This window comes from Aethalodelphis obliquidens, unplaced genomic scaffold (assembly GCF_003676395.1).
Source record: "Aethalodelphis obliquidens isolate GAN/ISIS:26980383/991018 unplaced genomic scaffold, ASM367639v1 scaffold59, whole genome shotgun sequence".
NCBI lineage: Eukaryota > Metazoa > Chordata > Mammalia > Artiodactyla > Delphinidae > Aethalodelphis > Aethalodelphis obliquidens.
This window is the reverse complement of record NW_020838003.1, coordinates 2036030-2053056: the sequence shown is the minus strand read 5'-3', so window position 1 is coordinate 2053056 and position 17027 is coordinate 2036030. Positions and strand designations below refer to the sequence as shown.

At 40.4% G+C, this 17027-nt stretch overlaps 1 protein-coding gene and 1 pseudogene across 2 annotated transcripts; one reads left to right on the top strand and one right to left on the bottom strand.

Annotated features, from left to right (window-relative positions):
- Positions 1-135: 135 nt before the first annotated feature.
- Positions 136-13219, top strand: COX18 (cytochrome c oxidase assembly factor COX18). Of its 2 annotated transcripts, none has more exons than XM_027087686.1 (6): positions 136-623; positions 1221-1321; positions 3430-3593; positions 4494-4624; positions 6195-6302; positions 10781-13219. In XM_027087686.1, exons 1-6 carry the CDS (start codon positions 282-284, stop codon positions 10952-10954), a joined length of 1020 nt encoding a protein of 339 aa, XP_026943487.1. In that variant the 5' UTR covers positions 136-281; the 3' UTR covers positions 10955-13219. The 2 variants fall into 2 exon arrangements, with proteins under 2 accessions (XP_026943487.1, XP_026943488.1); XM_027087687.1 differs by having other exon boundaries at positions 143-623; positions 4503-4624.
- On the bottom strand, positions 7264-8393 carry LOC113609946 (heterogeneous nuclear ribonucleoprotein A1-like; annotated as a pseudogene).
- Positions 13220-17027: the final 3808 nt, after the last annotated feature.

Sequence of the window (17027 nt, the reverse complement as noted above, 5' to 3'; positions counted from 1 at the left end):
GAGCCTCTGAGGAGCTCCACCGCAGCACCGCGGAAGTTTCGTGTGTGCGCAGTAGGCTTGATTAGTGCCGCGTGGGAAAGGCGGGACTTCCCTACGTCTTGCGTCATCTCTAGTGCGACGCAATACGTCACTGGTGTGATTGGGGAAGTCAATTATGGCTGCCGGCGGGCTGCCGCCATCTTTACGCCCGGCGTCGCCAGCGCATGCGCGTAGCGGCCTCGGTGAGCGGTACGTGCAGTTAGCCCGTGTTGTACGCGTGTTGGATACAGTCGTGTGCAGAGATGCTGTGCCGGTTGAGCGTTAGGTGGCTGCAGCCGCGGCCTGCCCTGCAGCTCCGGGGCTTGTGCCCACCGGTCGTACCGGCCCCCACCGGCGGCGCCAAGCCCTCCGCTCTGCCATTGTGGGCGGTGGCATCAGTCTCTGCAGTTGGCCCGAGCGGCGCGGGTGGCTGGTATGAAGCCCTGGCTACGTCGGCGCCGGTGCAGGGCGCCGAGGACGTACTGCTTTTTGCGCACACCGCCTCGGGCCTGCCCTGGTGGGGCAGCATTCTTCTCACCACCGTGGCCCTGCGCGGCGCTGTCACGCTGCCCTTGGCCGCCTACCAGCACTACATCCTGGCCAAGGTGAGGGGCGCCGAGCCGCGCATGGACGCGCTTCCGTGGTGAGGACTGGCCGACGTCTACCCGGGGCTTAAGGTCCCCAGGTACCCCCGGAGTGCTTAGTGTTAGTCATCAGTACCAGTAAGGCAGTGAGCTACTTTACAAAAAGGAATTAACACAGGGCAGAAGTAAATGCAATTTTTGGTGGCTCTGTGACTGCCACAGAGTATATTAAAGATTCTTAATGGACTTCTGTTTCCTCAGTTGACATTACTGGGAAATCCAGGAATTGAAACATTAAAGTGCAGAGTGTAGTTCTTATATAATCCTTATAATAACCCTGTGAAGTAGGTGCTGATATACATTTTATATATGAGAGAATAGGACTTTAGAGGTTAAATAATTTGTCCAAGATCATACTGATGTACAAGCTGGAGTTTGAATTTGGTTGCAACTGAGGAAATCTTAAATTAACATCCTATACGCAGACTTAGGGTTTCTTGACATGACCAGTAAACCACATTTTTAAATGAGCTGAGGGAATAGAGAGTGAAATTATGAATGGTTATGAATAAAGATCTTTTATGTTCCCATAACAAAGCCTACTTTTTCTTTAGCTAGGTGGAAAATTTGCAGCCAGAAATAAAAAGCATTGCAAGGCACCTTAACCAAGACGTTGCAGTTCGTGCAAATCAGTTGGGGTGGTCCAAAAGAGCTGCCAGGTAAGCTAATTCTGTGCATATAACACCATGAAAATATATATACGTATATATAATGTGTAAGTGATTTTTATTATAGGTTTTGGTATTCTGTAGCTTTAGCAGCAAAGTAGTTCTTTTTTCTCTTTAATATTTTAATAAGTTTATGTGGCATGGTAGTTTTATATACTGGACCAAAAGCAAAAAAAATAGGGAAACAAGAAGAGAGAGTTCCTTGTCCTTAAGGGACTTCAGGCTACTGAAAAAGACAGACATGTAGTCAAATAATGACTGAACTAAGTACTGTACAAAAGATTATGTACAAGGAGTTGGGTCATCACTGAAAGTCAGGAAAGGCTTCACAGGATGAAGATACTGTGACAGTTGTTGGGATTTTTGTCAACAAATGATACAGGTTATTTACAAACTTGACCTTTTGACAACATACAGCAGGTAGTAGCCCAAAGGAATGGGGAGGTAGAAAGTATGAATGACATGGTAAAAGCAACTGGGTAGGCAAGGTGTTGTCATTCTGCTCTGGTTACCCTATGTAGTTGTCTGCCTGGGTTCTTAGAAAGCCCTTGCCCAAGGGTGCTCGACCATGGCACAGTTCTATGCCTACAGTCATCCACTAGGAACTTCTAAGTCCACCTCCTTCTATCAGCCTAAGCTAGTTCTGCTTAGTCAGTTTCCCAAATTCTGATCCTTACTTGACTGTGACAAAGTGTTCACCAGTTCACAGCAATGAGAAAAATAAGGTTTTTTTAGTATGAATATGTAAATATATAATATATATATATATATATATATATATATATATATAGCTTTCCATATATTTTTATCTATATAGGTGTAAATTTGCCAACTATCTTTGGTATGAAATTGTGTCCCTATTTATATAGAGTTAAAAAGACCTGACATTTTAAAAAAATCATTTTTACAGCTTAACATCTTTATTTGCTAAAATAGGAAGTTGGTAAACCTATAGTTTTGAAGTTTTACTGATCAGGGAAATCTGAGGACTACAGCTCTAGGCCAGAAGAACAAATTAGTAGCTGCTCACCTGGGTTATAAATGCAGCCTAGACAAGACTGTGGCACCTTGCTTATGCAGCACTGGCAGGATGGTTGTCCAGACACATCCTTAGACAGATGAGTGGCTTTCTAGGAAGACATATCTGAGGTTTCCTGCATTTTCAATGGAGCTGGGTTTTGAAGCGTGACAGGGAAGTTGTCAGGTGAACAGCCAGGAAACTGGGCAGTCCACACAGATGATATAATAACTTTCAAAGGCATGCTGATGTGGAAGTCTGATTTGTTGGATGACCCCAGTCATTCAAGGGGCCAGAATATACAGAAGAGTAAAGTAAAGAGAGTAACTCTTCTAAAGAAGAGTAACAGGAAATAAAGTTGGAAAAGCAGGCAGAGGCTGAATTACAAAGAGCCTGCAATGTCTCCGTATACTGTCTTAATTCAGTACATTATAATTGGATTAAATTCAGCAAACCTATTGAAAACCAACCTTGTACAAAACATGCTGTGAGAGATTTAAAGATGAAGACCCAATACCATAGTATAGAAAGTGGGACTTAACAGAAATAACTAATATGGTTAATAGAGAAACAGAGTAGGAAAGCCTTTATGAAAGAGTTGATTGAAGAGTGAAGACCATTTTGACGGGCCAAGAGCATACACAGTACAGAACCACATTGCAAGGTATATTCGGGGATCAAGTGATTGAGCTTGGCTGGAGTGGAGAGATATGAGTAAAATGGGCTTTCACCTCTAGTATTTGTGATTTAAATTGTGGTCATACCATGTTAGTAGTGAAATTTCCCTCCTCAAAGCCTAGTTTGCCAGAGATCACCAGAATCAAAGACTGTAGTCTGACAGTGTCAGATTTATCAAATTGTTAATGTAATTTGCGTACATTGCTAAAGAACTTTGAGTAAAAGGCTTTATTTGCCTTTTGTTTAGGCAGCCCCGTGGTATAGCTTACAACAACCAAAAATCCTGCATAAATCCTTTAGCCAGTAACCACAGCACGGGTGTGTTTGTGCTGTGGGGATGAAACACTGCTAGTAGTCAAATGACATTTTCTCCTTTCCCTTTTTCCCTCTTCCCTCAAACTAGGCTCACTTATCTAAAGACTATGCGGAGGCTTGTTTCAGAGCTGTATGTTCGGGAGAACTGCCACCCTTTCAAAGCCACTGTGTTGGTCTGGATTCAGCTTCCAATGTGGATATTCGTGTCTGTTGCTCTCCGGAATTTTAGCACAGGGGCAACACATTCAGAAGGTAGTTATTATTGAAGTCTGTTTCCCCCAAATAAGTTTTCTAACGTTGTCTTTGTACTCTTCTTTTTTTTTTTTTGCGGTACACGGGCCTCTCACTGTTGGGGCCTCTCCCGTTGCGGAGCACAGGCTCCGGACGCGCAGGCTCAGTGGCCATGGCTCACGGGCCCAGCTGCTCTGTGGCATGTGAGATCTTCCCGGACCAGGGCACGAACCCGCGTCCCCTGCAGCGGCAGGCAGACTCTCAACCACTGCGCCACCAGGGAAGCCCTGTCTTTGTACTCTTAAAAAAAAAGAAAAAACCAAGCAAAAAATAAAAAACATCCATACTTCTCATAACTAGAATACACTTTTATCATCTCCCTTACAAGGGTATAGAATTTAAAATATTAAGTGTAAAGCAAACTAGCTGTGTTGAGAAAACAAATCAATCTAGGAAGGACGTCACTAGTACTGCTTCTTGGAGGTCATGGTTATAATTCCATAATACGGTTTCCTGGCCAAGAATTTTTTCTATTAATAAATTTAAGAAGCCAGAAAAGCTTTCACAGTTATAAGTGTAAACATTAATTAAGAAAGGTTATAAAGTAAAGGGCTTGTTTTTTACTTTCATTTAAAGGCATTTCTAACCAGAAAGTAATCTAAATAGACTTGAAAGAAAGTCTAATTTTTTAAATTTTTTAAATTTAAGTCTGAAAAGATTACTGCTACATATCTTTATTGTCTCTACATCTATTTACTACAGAAAGCTTCTTGCCTCTTTCTCAGTACAGGAAGAACTAACTTACGTTGTGGAGTGAAAATAACATGAATAAAAAGTGCAAATCTTTAGTGTGAGGAACACCTTATTGCAATTACTTCCCTCTGCTATTTTAGAAATTCTTTTGTTTTACTTATAAAAATGTTTCGGCAGGTTTTTCTGTTCAGGAGCAGTTAGCTACTGGTGGGGTCCTATGGTTTCCTGACCTCACTGCCCTGGATTCCACTTGGATTCTGCCTGTCTCCATTGGTGTCATCAACTTATTAATAGTGGAGGTCAGTGGTTTTAAATGAGATTTGCTTGCCATTTAAATCATTGGGGGTTTTGTTGCTGTTCTGACCTCAAATGTAAATTGTATTTGAGTTGGTGGTGATAGCTCTGAGCTAAAATTGAGACTCCTTAGTTTTGGTCGCTGATCAGCTGTTGATAAATTGTCTTAGGCCAGTTCCTTAACACCTCTGGGGATCAGAATGCTCATAATTAAGAGAGCTGAATTTGAACATTTCCAAAATGTCTTTTAGTTTTAAAATTATATGATTCTAATACATACAGTTTTGTGATTTGCTTTTTGGTAAAGACAACAATTAAAATGCCTAATGAATCTGGTTTTCTTCCTACAATATATTGATGTGTTGTGTATATGTTTAATATGTCAATTTGTAGGTGGTCAGTACCTGACTGCCATTTTTAAGTTACACAACCTTAGAAAAGCCATAGAACTTCTTTATAAGATGGAATGGAGAAACATACATATAAAATATGACCCCTGTTCCATAAAGAACTGTCCATAAGAACATAGACTCTTTGAGCTAGAAGAAACCTTAGAAAAGACCTAACTCAGTTGAGATTTCACAGACCTCATATCCACAGCTCTCTGTTTGGGAAATCTAATACACCCCTTATTTTTTCAGGCGAGAAAAGTGAGGATGATACTCTGAGGTCTTGCGTGAAGTTTTCCTGAGGAAAGACTGTGTAGTCTAAGTGTGTTAGCCTAAGAGCATCTACCACAGTGCTGTTAACATGGTTGATAATTAGTGAATATTTCTTAGAAAGAAAGAATCGATAACACAGGGTCACAGTGAATAATGTCAGTCCTCTAGTCTTTCTTTTACTCCATCTAAAGACCCAGCATGCATAAGTTTAATAAAAGCCTGTTCTTACTTAACATTCACCATGTGCCAGGCACTATTGTAAGCAATGTACATGAATTAACTCATTTAATTCTTAAAATAATCGTGTGATGTCAGTGCTACTATTATCCCCATTTTAAGGTGCAGAAGGTAAGGCACAGAAAGGTTGAGTAACTTGTGCAAGGTCACATAACCACTGAATGCAGGGCTGCCTTGTGAATCTAGGTAGTTTGAGTGTAGAATCTGTGCTCGTAATCATTAAGTTATGCTGCCTCTTAAATAAGTAATTCATAAACCATAACTGCCTTTCCTAGCCTTGGTTCTTTTCTGTACTCCACGTAGCCAGGTCACAAACCTTTGAGATACCTGTTAAGTTCCTTCTTTATGCCAGGTCCTGTGTTTAGATGTTAAAAAACAAGGACAGTGATTCATACATAATACTTATCTTGAAGGGACTTCAGTTTTACAGACAATCTTTAAAAAACATTGACTTGTAAAAATTATGCTGTGAAACTGTTTAGATGAATCTCTTTATTGCTGTTATTTAAAGTTCCATTTAAGAATTTTACATAAATTTATCAGTTTTATTTTAAATTTTTTTGCTTTTCTTAAAATATAGGTAGAGGCCAATCAAAAATCAGTTTGTATTTTAAAGCTTGTCTCATTTAATGTGCATTTCAATAATCAGCATATGTTATATATTCTACCCCTTCAGATTTTTGCTCTGCAAAAAGTTGGAATGTCTCGTTTCCAGACATATATAACGTACTTTGTTCGTGCATTATCGGTGTTGATGATTCCAATTGCAGCGTCAGTACCTTCAGTGAGTAAGCACCAGTATTGCGTGAAGCATGTGCTAAATATAAATCTTCTGTTTCTAGCTTAGACTGGCTGAGATTCTGCCTCTTCTATTGAGCTTCCTCTGACTACTCAATCCCTTACTGGTTTCTAGGTTTCTGTAGTAACGAATCTACTGTCTCTATCACCAAGTGACATCTGAATATTTCTTGGGGGATTGGTTAATCTTCCTTTACGTGAATGTGTCTTAACCCTCCTATTAAACCAAACTCCTTTTCATCTTTTTTTTTTCTTTTTTTTTTTTAATCTTGCTAAGTACCTGATGCAGTACTATGAACATAGTATTTGCTCTGTTTGATTAACTGATATATTGAATTCCTTCTGTCTTCATAGACTGGTCCAAGGAGTTTTAGCACTGAAAAAAGAAACAAAACTTTGTGCTAGGTTTGTATGGGTTCATATGTAATATTGTTTAATCTCATAACAGTTTTATGAGATACATATACTTGTCCCTATTTATATGTAATTAAACTTTTATAGAAATAGAAAAAGAAATGTTATATTTGCAGTTATTTCATATTTTTAGCCTTTTGCTTCCATGGATACTTTAGTGCTAAGATGGGTAAAGCTATGTCAGGTATAGAGCTGTCTTAGCTCTGAGCCAACACATAGACCGTAAAGTAGTAGTCATTTGTTGCTGGTAGTTAGAGTTATATCATTTATATAAAAGTACTTTATAGGACTTGTCTTAGGAATCTGAAATAGTATGTTTTTATCGTAAAAAATGTGAATTAAATGTTTGTTTTTTTTAAGACATTTATTCTGCATCATGATCAGACTATTACATTTAGCAGTCAATAGCATGGGTGCAAAAAAAAAAAAGTCACAGTGAAAACCTTTGTTGGAATGCTTTACACTTTCCACAGAACAGAAACTGAAATAACCTGTTATACACTTAGTCACAAATACAGTCCTCGAGTTTTTTGGCCCATACACAGGAGTATTGTCTAAAACATGTCTTCTTTGTAGCAGCTAGGCCCTGCCACCACTGTGCTTGGCTGAGCTCACAAATCTGTTGTACCCTGTAGCTTCCCTGTCACTTCTCTGGCTCTCCTCTCCTGCTAAGCTTTGTTTCCTGGCAGTAATCAAAACCTTCTGCCACTGCCATAGCTCCTGCTGCTGCTGGAACCACCACAGCCACCTTGGTTTTATCGTTTGACGAAGTATTGGCCTCCACCACCATAGAGGCGAGAACTTTTGCCTCCAAAGTTTCCTCCTTTCATCAGTCCAGAATTTGAAGATTGACTGTTGTAAATGCCAAAATCATTGTAGCTTCTGCCACCTCTGAAATTGCTTCCGTCATTACCAAATCCATTATAGCCATCCCCACTGCCACCATAGCCACCACCACCATGGCTGCCACCAAAGGCATCTCGACCACTGAAGTTTCCTCCACCACCAAAGTTGTCATTCCCACCAAAACCACCGCCATGACCACCACCAAAGTTTCCAGAACCACTTCGACCTCTTTGGCTGGATGAAGCACTAGCCATCTCTTGCTGAGATAGGGCTTTCCTTACTTCACAGTTGTGGCCATTCACAGTGTGGTGTTTCTGAATGACAGTCTTGTCTGTGGGGTCATGGTCACCAAAGGTTATGAAAAGTAAAGTCTCTCTTGTTGCTGCTGCCTTAGTTAGTCATGGTTTCAATCACTTCAGTTTTCCCATACTGTTCAGAATAATCTTTTAGGTGATGTTCTTCAGTGTCTTCTTTAATGCCACCAACAAAAATCTTTTTCACAGTTAAGTGGGCACCAGGTCTTTGAGAATCTTCTCTTGAGACGGCCCTCTTTGGTTCCCCAACTCTCCCATCCACCTTGTGTGGCCTTGCCTTCATGGCTGCATCCGCCTCCTCCACAGTGGCATACGTGACAAACCCGAAGCCTCTGGAGCGCTTGGTGTTTGGATCCCTCGTTACCACACAGTCTGTGAGCGTTCCCCTTTGTTGAAAATGGCTCCCCAGACTCTAATCGGTTGTTTCAAAGCTCAAAGCTCAAACCTCCGATGAAGAGCTTCTGCAGATGTTCGGGCTCTTTGGGAGACCCCGACTTACACATGATGGCAGTAGATGGGGGAGACTTCAATGACGCTTAATTGGCGGTGTCCATGGGCTCAATTAAATGTTAAATGTTTTTAAGCTGTCACTTAGACATAGTACCATCATTAATCCTGTGTAAAATAAGTTTCCTTGTTTCTAAAATAGACACCATAATGTCTGTGAGAATTAATGAAATGACAAGTGTCTATTATAGTACTTTTCATGTAATAATAATATTATTATAAAATACTCTGTAAAAACAGAACAATACAAACTCACTACATTTCTAAGGAGAAATAATACCTGTTACAACTGAGGAAACGCCCAGATCAAGTGAAATAGGAGCAGTAAAGTTGTAGTGAGAGGTTGGATTCAAAGTGAGTAACAGATCTGAAAAACAATGTCTTTTTTTTTTAAGCTTTTTTTTTTTTTTTTTACTTATTTATTTTATCTTATTTTTGTCTGTGTTGGGTCTTTGTTTCTGTGGGCGGGCTTTCTCTAGTTGCAGCGAGCGGGGGCTACTCTTCGTTGCGATGTGCAGACTTCTCATTGTGACTGCAGTGGCTTCTCTTGTTGTGGAGCATGGGCTGTAGGCGTGCGGGCTCAGTAGTTGTGGCTCGCGGGCTTAGTTGCTTCCCAGCATGTGGGATCTTCCCGGACCAGGGCTCGAACCCAGGTGCCCTGCACTGGCAGGTAGATTCTTAACCACTGCGCCACCAGGGAAGCCCTGAATAACAGTGTCTTAAGTACCCAAAAATCCATTCTCTCAAATACAGGAAATTCTGAATTAGGTAATTCAGTGTAGAGCTGATGGAGCATCCCTGTGAAGACTTGAGAAAGGCAGCCTGCTTCTGTCTCAGTGCTGCATCATCCACAGCCTGTAATGGTCTTGAAGGCCGCAGGATAGTCACGATGGCCACTGGAGCTTGTTACCTTGCGAGAATAGTAAAAAGGTTCCTCAAGCACAGTCAGCCCCTTTCAGGACCCTGGCCAGGTGCCCCACCAAACACTGAGCTTCCATCTTAAATATGTGACTGTACCTAACTGCAGAAGAGGTTGGGAAGGATAGTCTTCTTTTTCTTTTTTTTAGATGGCAGTATACCCTGCTGAAAATTAGTATTTTTCTTACTAAGGAAGAAGAATGATACTTAGTAGGCAGTTTTTAGTCTGACGTAGTTGAGGCTCAGGATACTGTTCGCTTCATGGATAAGTTTGATGATGATGGTAGTTAATATTTATTCAACATTAACATTGTACCAGGCCCTTTTTAAAATCATTTACATATATTAGTATACATATTTCTCCCAACAGTGCACTGAAGTAGGAGCTATTATAATCTCTACTTTACTGCTGAGGAAACTGAGGCACAGAGAGGTTAAGTAACTCATCAAGGTTACTCATCTTTTAAGTGGCAGAGTCTAACACACATCCAGGCAGTTTGGCTCTTACTCTTAACTACTGTGCTAACCTGCCTTTAAGGATGTATTGCTTACTGCCCTTAAAAACTTGCTCTGGAACAAATGCAAGTGCTTAATATGGGCGACATTACTGTGCTTACCACTCTACCTAAATTTTCTCATTTATTCCTCACAGCATCTCTTTGAGGTGGGTACAGTTCTGTCCCCATTTTATAGAAGAGAAGACTGAAACAAGAAAAATAATGTACCCAAAGTTAGATAAATAGATTTCAAACTCAGGCAGTTTGACTCCAGGACCTGGATTCAACCACCACGTGGTCTTGCCTCTGGGGACTGATTACCTTCTGATGCCAAAGAAAGGTTTGGGAAAGATGTATGTATGTATGTATGGGAATGTTTTGAGAGGCCACAGAACTTAGTCTTTGACCTAAATAGTAAGTCTGAATGGTAGTAAAAAAGAAAGTTGAAGATAATGCTGAGACTCTTTGTCTCAGGAAAAGGCAAAGATAATGCAGTCCTGACTACACTTAGAAACTGGTTGGTGGCAAAAATTTGGAAGATAGGTGACTGTATATAGGTCTAGGGGGGCTAAGTTTGCCATGATAAATGGCTGTGCCCCCAGTAGCGTACCTTCAATGTAGCAGCCTGTCAAGACTCTTGGTGGGGAAAAAGTATGCTTAACTGCCAGAGATGGAGGTGAGATCTCTCTTGGACCTCTGCTTGGGAGCTGTTCTCTGTCATCCACTTTCTGTCATGAATACCTCTCCTTTTTGTTTCTTTTTGCTTTTGAGTCTTCCTTTCAACTTTCTTACCTACCTATCTGATCTGTCACAGGTATCTAATAGCTACTGAAAGTCTTGGTCAGTCCTGGTGTACTTATATTTACAGAGATTGTAATTTTTTTTTTTATTGCCTACCTATTTCTAGACCTTGGTGTCCTTGGAGAAGGGAGAGATGCTAACTTTCATGTCCTTTCTTCTCTTTACAGTCGATTGTTCTCTACTGGTTATGCTCCAGCCTCATGGGCCTTTCACAGAACTTGCTGCTGCGTTCTCCTAGATTTCGCCAACTTTGTCGAATACCGTTGACCAAGTCAGATTCAGACACTCCTTATAAAGACCTCTTTGCTGCCTTTTACGCCAAGTTCATTTCAAGAAAATGACATACTTTCTAGTAATTTTGAAACAATTACAAGTTTCACTGTTAATGTATTTAGAAGATTTAGAAATTCAGATATGGTTTAATTTGCTTTTTAAAATCATGAGCTCTGTGAAGTACTGTGGATTAAGATATAATCCAGATATATTTGATAGTACTTAAAATCTTTTAAGTGCTAAAAACGTAGTATGTTCAGTTATATAAAAGTGGGATCAAAGTGTCAGGCCCTGTTTATAAAATTACAACTTGCGAGAGGTGCTAGAACTTTGGAGAACAGGACTAGAGAAGTTTTATAAAATAAAAGAATCCAGTGAAGTGATTTTTAAAATTTTGGAGGTGTGGAGGATCATAGACCCGGTTGATCATTTAATAAAGCCATGGTTTTCTCTTCAGAAAAGTCCTGGAACTCACAACATGGAGGCCTTTATTGACCCCCCTTCTGGTAATTCCTGGTTAATAAGTATTATTCTAATGGAACATACATTGATGATGAGTTAATGTGTGATTTTAAAATGAAAAGGACTTGAGATACATGCAGTGGAGTAGTCCACGCATGTAAGAAAGTACCTAATAGGGTAGGTAGTGTTGCTTCTCAACCTTGCTCTGAAGGAATACAAAAATTGTACATTTCCTTTCTCTGTAATTTAAGGAGTCTAGAATACAGAGCATAGAACTAAGTACTGCTAGAGCCCAAAGTAGAAAATCTTAAGCTAATCATATAGAATATGAAGGAACCCAATATCTCTGATAATCCTTTAAGAAAGTGAAAAACTGGTACTAGGGTCAAGGTTATGCTAATTGGGAGACTCCTTTAGACCTGTACACCTTGGTATGATAATGCATAACATTAAATTGGTCTGAGGATCTTAATATTACAAAATTCATAATTTCATAGCTTAGAAAAAAGGATCAAAGTAAATTTTAAAAGCTCAAAAGATCAGGATAGTATTTAGCAAGTTTTAAAAATAATGACTGAATACATGAAGTTACATTAGTTACACTATTACTAGAAATTAAATAGTAGGTGAAGAATCATCTCATTCAGCCAGAGAGCATGCATATGAACATTGTGTATTCAGTCATTAGAGAATATAGATAGATCACATAATTGTGAAGTAAGCTTGTTGTGCAGAATTCTGGAGACAGAGCTGTTTGAGTCTTTCCTGTCATCTCAAAGTACAGTAGACCCTTCTGTCTTCCTAGCCCCAAAGCCACAACCATTAAGAGCTTCAAACTGTCAGCAGCTAGAATCCCAACAAACAGCTGAAACAGACTTCATTAGATAAGGACTAACATAGCCACAGATAGGGAATGATTCTGTGACTCTTGAACATATTAACTTGACTATAGTCATTTGTGGAATACAGTTTCAAAGTAAAAGGGACTATTAGAAAACTTTGAACTTTATTTGGTAATTGTGTTGCTCTTGTTAATATTGCATTGCTGTTTTGGAACTCTTATTGTCAGGTAAAATATATAATGATGTTTACTGGTATATTTGTTTTCTGTGGATGCTGTTAACAAAATCTTTATGCTGCTTATGCACCAGGAGGAAGATGCTATTGAATGTATTTGATATTATAAGATATATCTCTTTCAAATTTTTCTTTTAAGAGATAGATTTAGGGATTGCCCCTGAGGTCCTACAAAAGAGGGTCCTCCCCACAGTTCTCCACCAGTATACTCAGAAAGCCTAGCCTTCATATCTGTTTCACCTAAGACCTTCCACAATCTCAGTTAAGAACTGATGAAATAAAATTCATGTTTTACGGCAAGATGAGAAAAGTTTAAACATAAATTTTTTCTTTGTCCCTTTGGGCCTCCTCCCTCCCCTTTAGCAGGTATTGTGCATCTGCATTAACCAGAGCTCTTTAGGAGATGACATTCCTTAATCTCATTAAGGGACACTGACTCTTAGGAGATAACCTTCCTTCTTGTAAGGGACCATGATGACTCATGACCCACTGTTTGCTTTGTACCTGTAGGTCTGGATTGTGTAAACTGTTAATAATATGTCGTATGACATAAACCCTTTGTCTCAAAAACGTACATAACTGTGCTTTGACCCCTAATTGGCAGAACGGTCCCCAGAGCTTTCTGAAAGTCTACCTCTCAGAGTATAATCCTCAAATTGGCTTGAAATTTTTGCATTTTTTTCCTTAAACTGTTGATGAATTTTTCTGTTGACAGAGCTGTACATAAAAGCACTTTGATCCTGGTTGATTCCTGTCCATAGGAACCACAAGGCCTGGCAGTTACCACAAAAAAAGAAAAAAAAATACCAGCTGAGGAATGGCAGCAGAAGAGATTAAACCAAGAAAGCACTTTTACACAGAAGCCTTGCCTAGTTCTTAGAGCAGTAAGTTTTGCTTTGCTGTAACTTGAACATGAGAGAGATCCGACACAACTGTCCCAATGGAATATGTAACAAGAGAACCCTGTTCCCTTGTATTCTCACTGACTACCTTCTTGACTGCCCAGTTTTTACGTAAGTTTTGCAAGATAGTCTTACCTTTAATTGCCTAGGCCTACACTGCTGATTTTCTTCTGTAAAATGAGGACTTCCAGGTGTTTGAGAACAAAAACCTTGATGGAAAGACCTTAAAATCAAAATAAATGCTTTAAGAAAGCAGCCCGGCTTCCCTGGTGGCGCAGTGGTTAAGAATCCGCCTGCCAGTGCAGGGGACACGGGTTTGAGCCCTGGTCCGGGAAGATCCCACATGCTGCGGAGCAACTAAGCCTGTGCACCACAACTTAGGGCCCGCGAGCCACAACTACTGAAGCCCGTGTGCCTAGAGCCCGTGCTCCACAACAAGAGAAGCCACCGCAATGAGAAGCCTGTGCACCGCAACGAACAGTAGCCCCCGCTCAACGCAGCTAGCGAAAGCCTGTGCGCAGCAACGAAGATCCAGTGCAGCCAAAAATAAATAAATAATTTTTTTTAAAAAAGCAGCCACTGTTAATGAGTTTTTCTGTCTAAGGCAACAAAAAAGAAATTTCTATCCTTGAAAGTTCCTGCTAGACTCCAGAGGGCCAAGAATTTCTTGAAAAAGAAACCTCTGGGGAAAATGCCCCATTTCTATCTTTTCTATTTTGAGAAAATTTTACGGTCATGCTCCTCTTCCTTTGTGTCCCTGATGTGGCAGTTATATTTGTTTTTCCTTAGTTGAGAAGGCAGCATTGTATTTAATTTAGCTTTGGTTTTTGTCTTCTGGCTAAATTGTAGCTCTCCGGGAAAACTTAAAACTGGACTATGAAATATACCTAACTATATCCCTTTCATTGCAGCTGCATTTCTGCATGTTCCAACGGTAGTACAATTGATAATTTGAGGAATTTCTTCTAATTATAACCTCAAACTTCCTGGCTTTTCTGTGAGTGATGGATGCTTCTGAGGGTAAGGAGTATTAAAAATATGAATTCTGTATCTGAGAATTAACAGCTGCTTATTCCATGTTATTCATAATGTGTCCCATGTGTTGCTATAGGTAGGAAACTCTCCTTTTGTGGTTTCCTTATAGAAGCTTCAGTTGTGCTTATATGAGTTTTCAAATACAGATGTTCCATTTTGGGATGCAAGTGAAAACCAGAAATTCCCATTTAAAATTACAGTCACAACCAAGTAGAGATTTTAAAATGAAATATTTTCTTCCTTTAACTCTCACGTATCTACATCACAATGTGTTACTTTACTTTAAAATACAGTCAATCCTCATTCACAGTTTCATATTTGTGAATTCACCTACTCACTAAAATTTATTTGTAAAATGCTCATGATATTTTTTTTTTTTGCGGTACGCGGGCCTCTCACCGCTGTGGCCTCTCCCGTTGCGGGGCACAGGCTCCGGACGTGCAGGCTCAGCGGCCATGGCTCACGGGCCCAGCCGCTCCGCGGCGTGCGGGATCCTCCCGGACCGGGGCACGAACCCGTGCCCCCTGCATCGGCAGGCGGACTCCCAACCACTGCACCACCAGGGAAGCCCGCTTGTGATATTTTTGCTGTTACTAGCAGACATGTGGCTGCACGCTCAGAGCAGCAAAAAATTTGAGACCAGTGCACACATTCCCAGCAGCAGTCAAATCAAGTGACACTGCATTTTGTTTCAGCTCTCATACTGTAAACGTGTCCTTCTTGTGGTCTATTTAGTGCCATGTTTTTCTCATTTTTACACTTTTTGGTGATGATTTCTCTGTTTAAGATGGCCCCCGAGCACTAAGTACAAGAAGACTGTGATGTCCTCACAGAGAAAATATGTGTTAGGTAAGCCTTTTTCCAGTGTGATTTACAGTGCTACTGGCCATGAGTTCAGTGTTAATGAATCAACAATATATATTAAATAAGATGTCTTTAAACAGAAACACACATAGGACGTGATTATGTCTTGATTGGTTGATGAAATTGGTTGTTGTGACCAAAGGCTTGAAGGAGCCTAACTCTGAATTTCCTCTAGGAGTGATGGGTGGCTTTATAGAACAAAACTACCGTGAATAATGAGAATTGAATGTATTTCAGCCTGTGCTGTACAGTTTTATAGTCATATGGTGGTTTAAATCAGGCATCCTTAAATTGAGGACCAATGGGCCACAAATCTAGCTCACGGCCCTTTTTTGTACAGCCTGAAAGCCAACAGTAGTTTTTACATTCTTATATGATTGAAAAAGAATGAAAAGATAATATTTTGTGACACATAAAAATTACGTGAAGTTCACATTTCAGTGTTTTGCTGGTGCACAGCCATGTTTGTTTATGTATTATCTGTGGCTTTCATGCTTCAACTGCAGAGCTGAGTGGTTGTGACAGAGATTTTATGTCACAGTGCTTCATACTGTGCTCAGCACACAGATCTTGGTGATGCGGTTATAACTCCACAGCATTTCGTGTGTACTGCCCTACTGCGATATTTTATTTTTTATTACCAGTTCATATCCAGTCAAATTAAGAAAAGTGGATTTTATATGTCATACTTTTAAAGCACAGTAGAGTATGGATTATTTTGTTATTGAATTAGATGGCAAAACATTGTGTTTATTATGCAGTGACACTATCGCTGTGCTGAAAGAACAGGATGTATGTTGACATTTCCAGACATGATATTCCCAACTTGCAGGAAAGCGATGGTCAGAAAAAGTAGAAAATTTAAAGTGGAATATCTCATCACAGCAGAATGGATTTGAAAGAAAAACTCACAACTAATGGAAAATTCTGTTTCCTCTATACACTACCCACAGAACCCTTCTGGCCACCAAATGTGTGTGTGTGTTCTCCATACCAAGCAGTTCTCCAGTTCTTTGCAGGCACCAACTGAGTGTCCTACAATTTAGTTCAGTTCTGATACTACCTGGAGTTTTCACCTGAAAACTGGGTTTGCCTCTTGGTGGGTGTCCAGCCAAGAGACACAAACAAGCCAAAGATCAGGAGAAGAAAGGATTTATAACTTGCAGCAAGTAAGGAGAACACGGGGGATTTTCCAAAAGGAATGTCTCCCCGAACTGCAAAATTGGGGAAGTTTTAAGCTAAGGATATGTGCACATTCAGGAAGGGGCTAGAGCAGAGGAGAATTCAGCACAGAATTGGGGCAAAAGTCAACAGAGTCCAAGTTCCCAAGGGTCAGAAAAGGTTAACATCATCATTCCTTAGGTCCTGACCTATCTGAGGTCTCAGTGTGTAGTTACCATCCTCCACCTGGGTGGGGGCCTTAGTGCTTTCAGAACTCAAAGATAATGTATCAGATTGTTATGTATATCCCTTGAGGAGGAACTAGAACTCTCATCTCTGAACTGTTGTTTCTTGACTGCATTTCCTTTGTTCCTGCATTCCCTTATGATCATTGATTATAGAGACCTATTCAAGGGCAAGCATCCTAGGCAGGCTTAGATCACAAAATGGCTTAGGGCAAAAATGGCTTCTCTCACATCAAGGAAGCCATGCCTGGTTCACCCCCTACCTTATCTGCTTACAGAGTCAGTACAGATTGCACAGTCCCACAAGACTGCCCTCTGTCCCCGCCCCCCACTTCAGACACCAATCTGAAGTATTACCTACAACCTCTGCCCGACTTGGTTGCAAATCTGGGGTT

Coding starts and splice junctions, on each gene's coding strand:
- COX18 (XM_027087686.1), top strand. CDS start 282: ATGCTGTGCCGGTTGAGCGTTAGGTGGCTGCAGCCGCGGCCTGCCCTG. Junction 1,322..3,429: donor TGGTCCAAAAGAGCTGCCAG/GTAAGCTAATTC, acceptor CCCTCAAACTAG/GCTCACTTATCTAAAGACTA. Junction 6,303..10,780: donor TTGCAGCGTCAGTACCTTCA/GTGAGTAAGCAC, acceptor TTCTCTTTACAG/TCGATTGTTCTCTACTGGTT.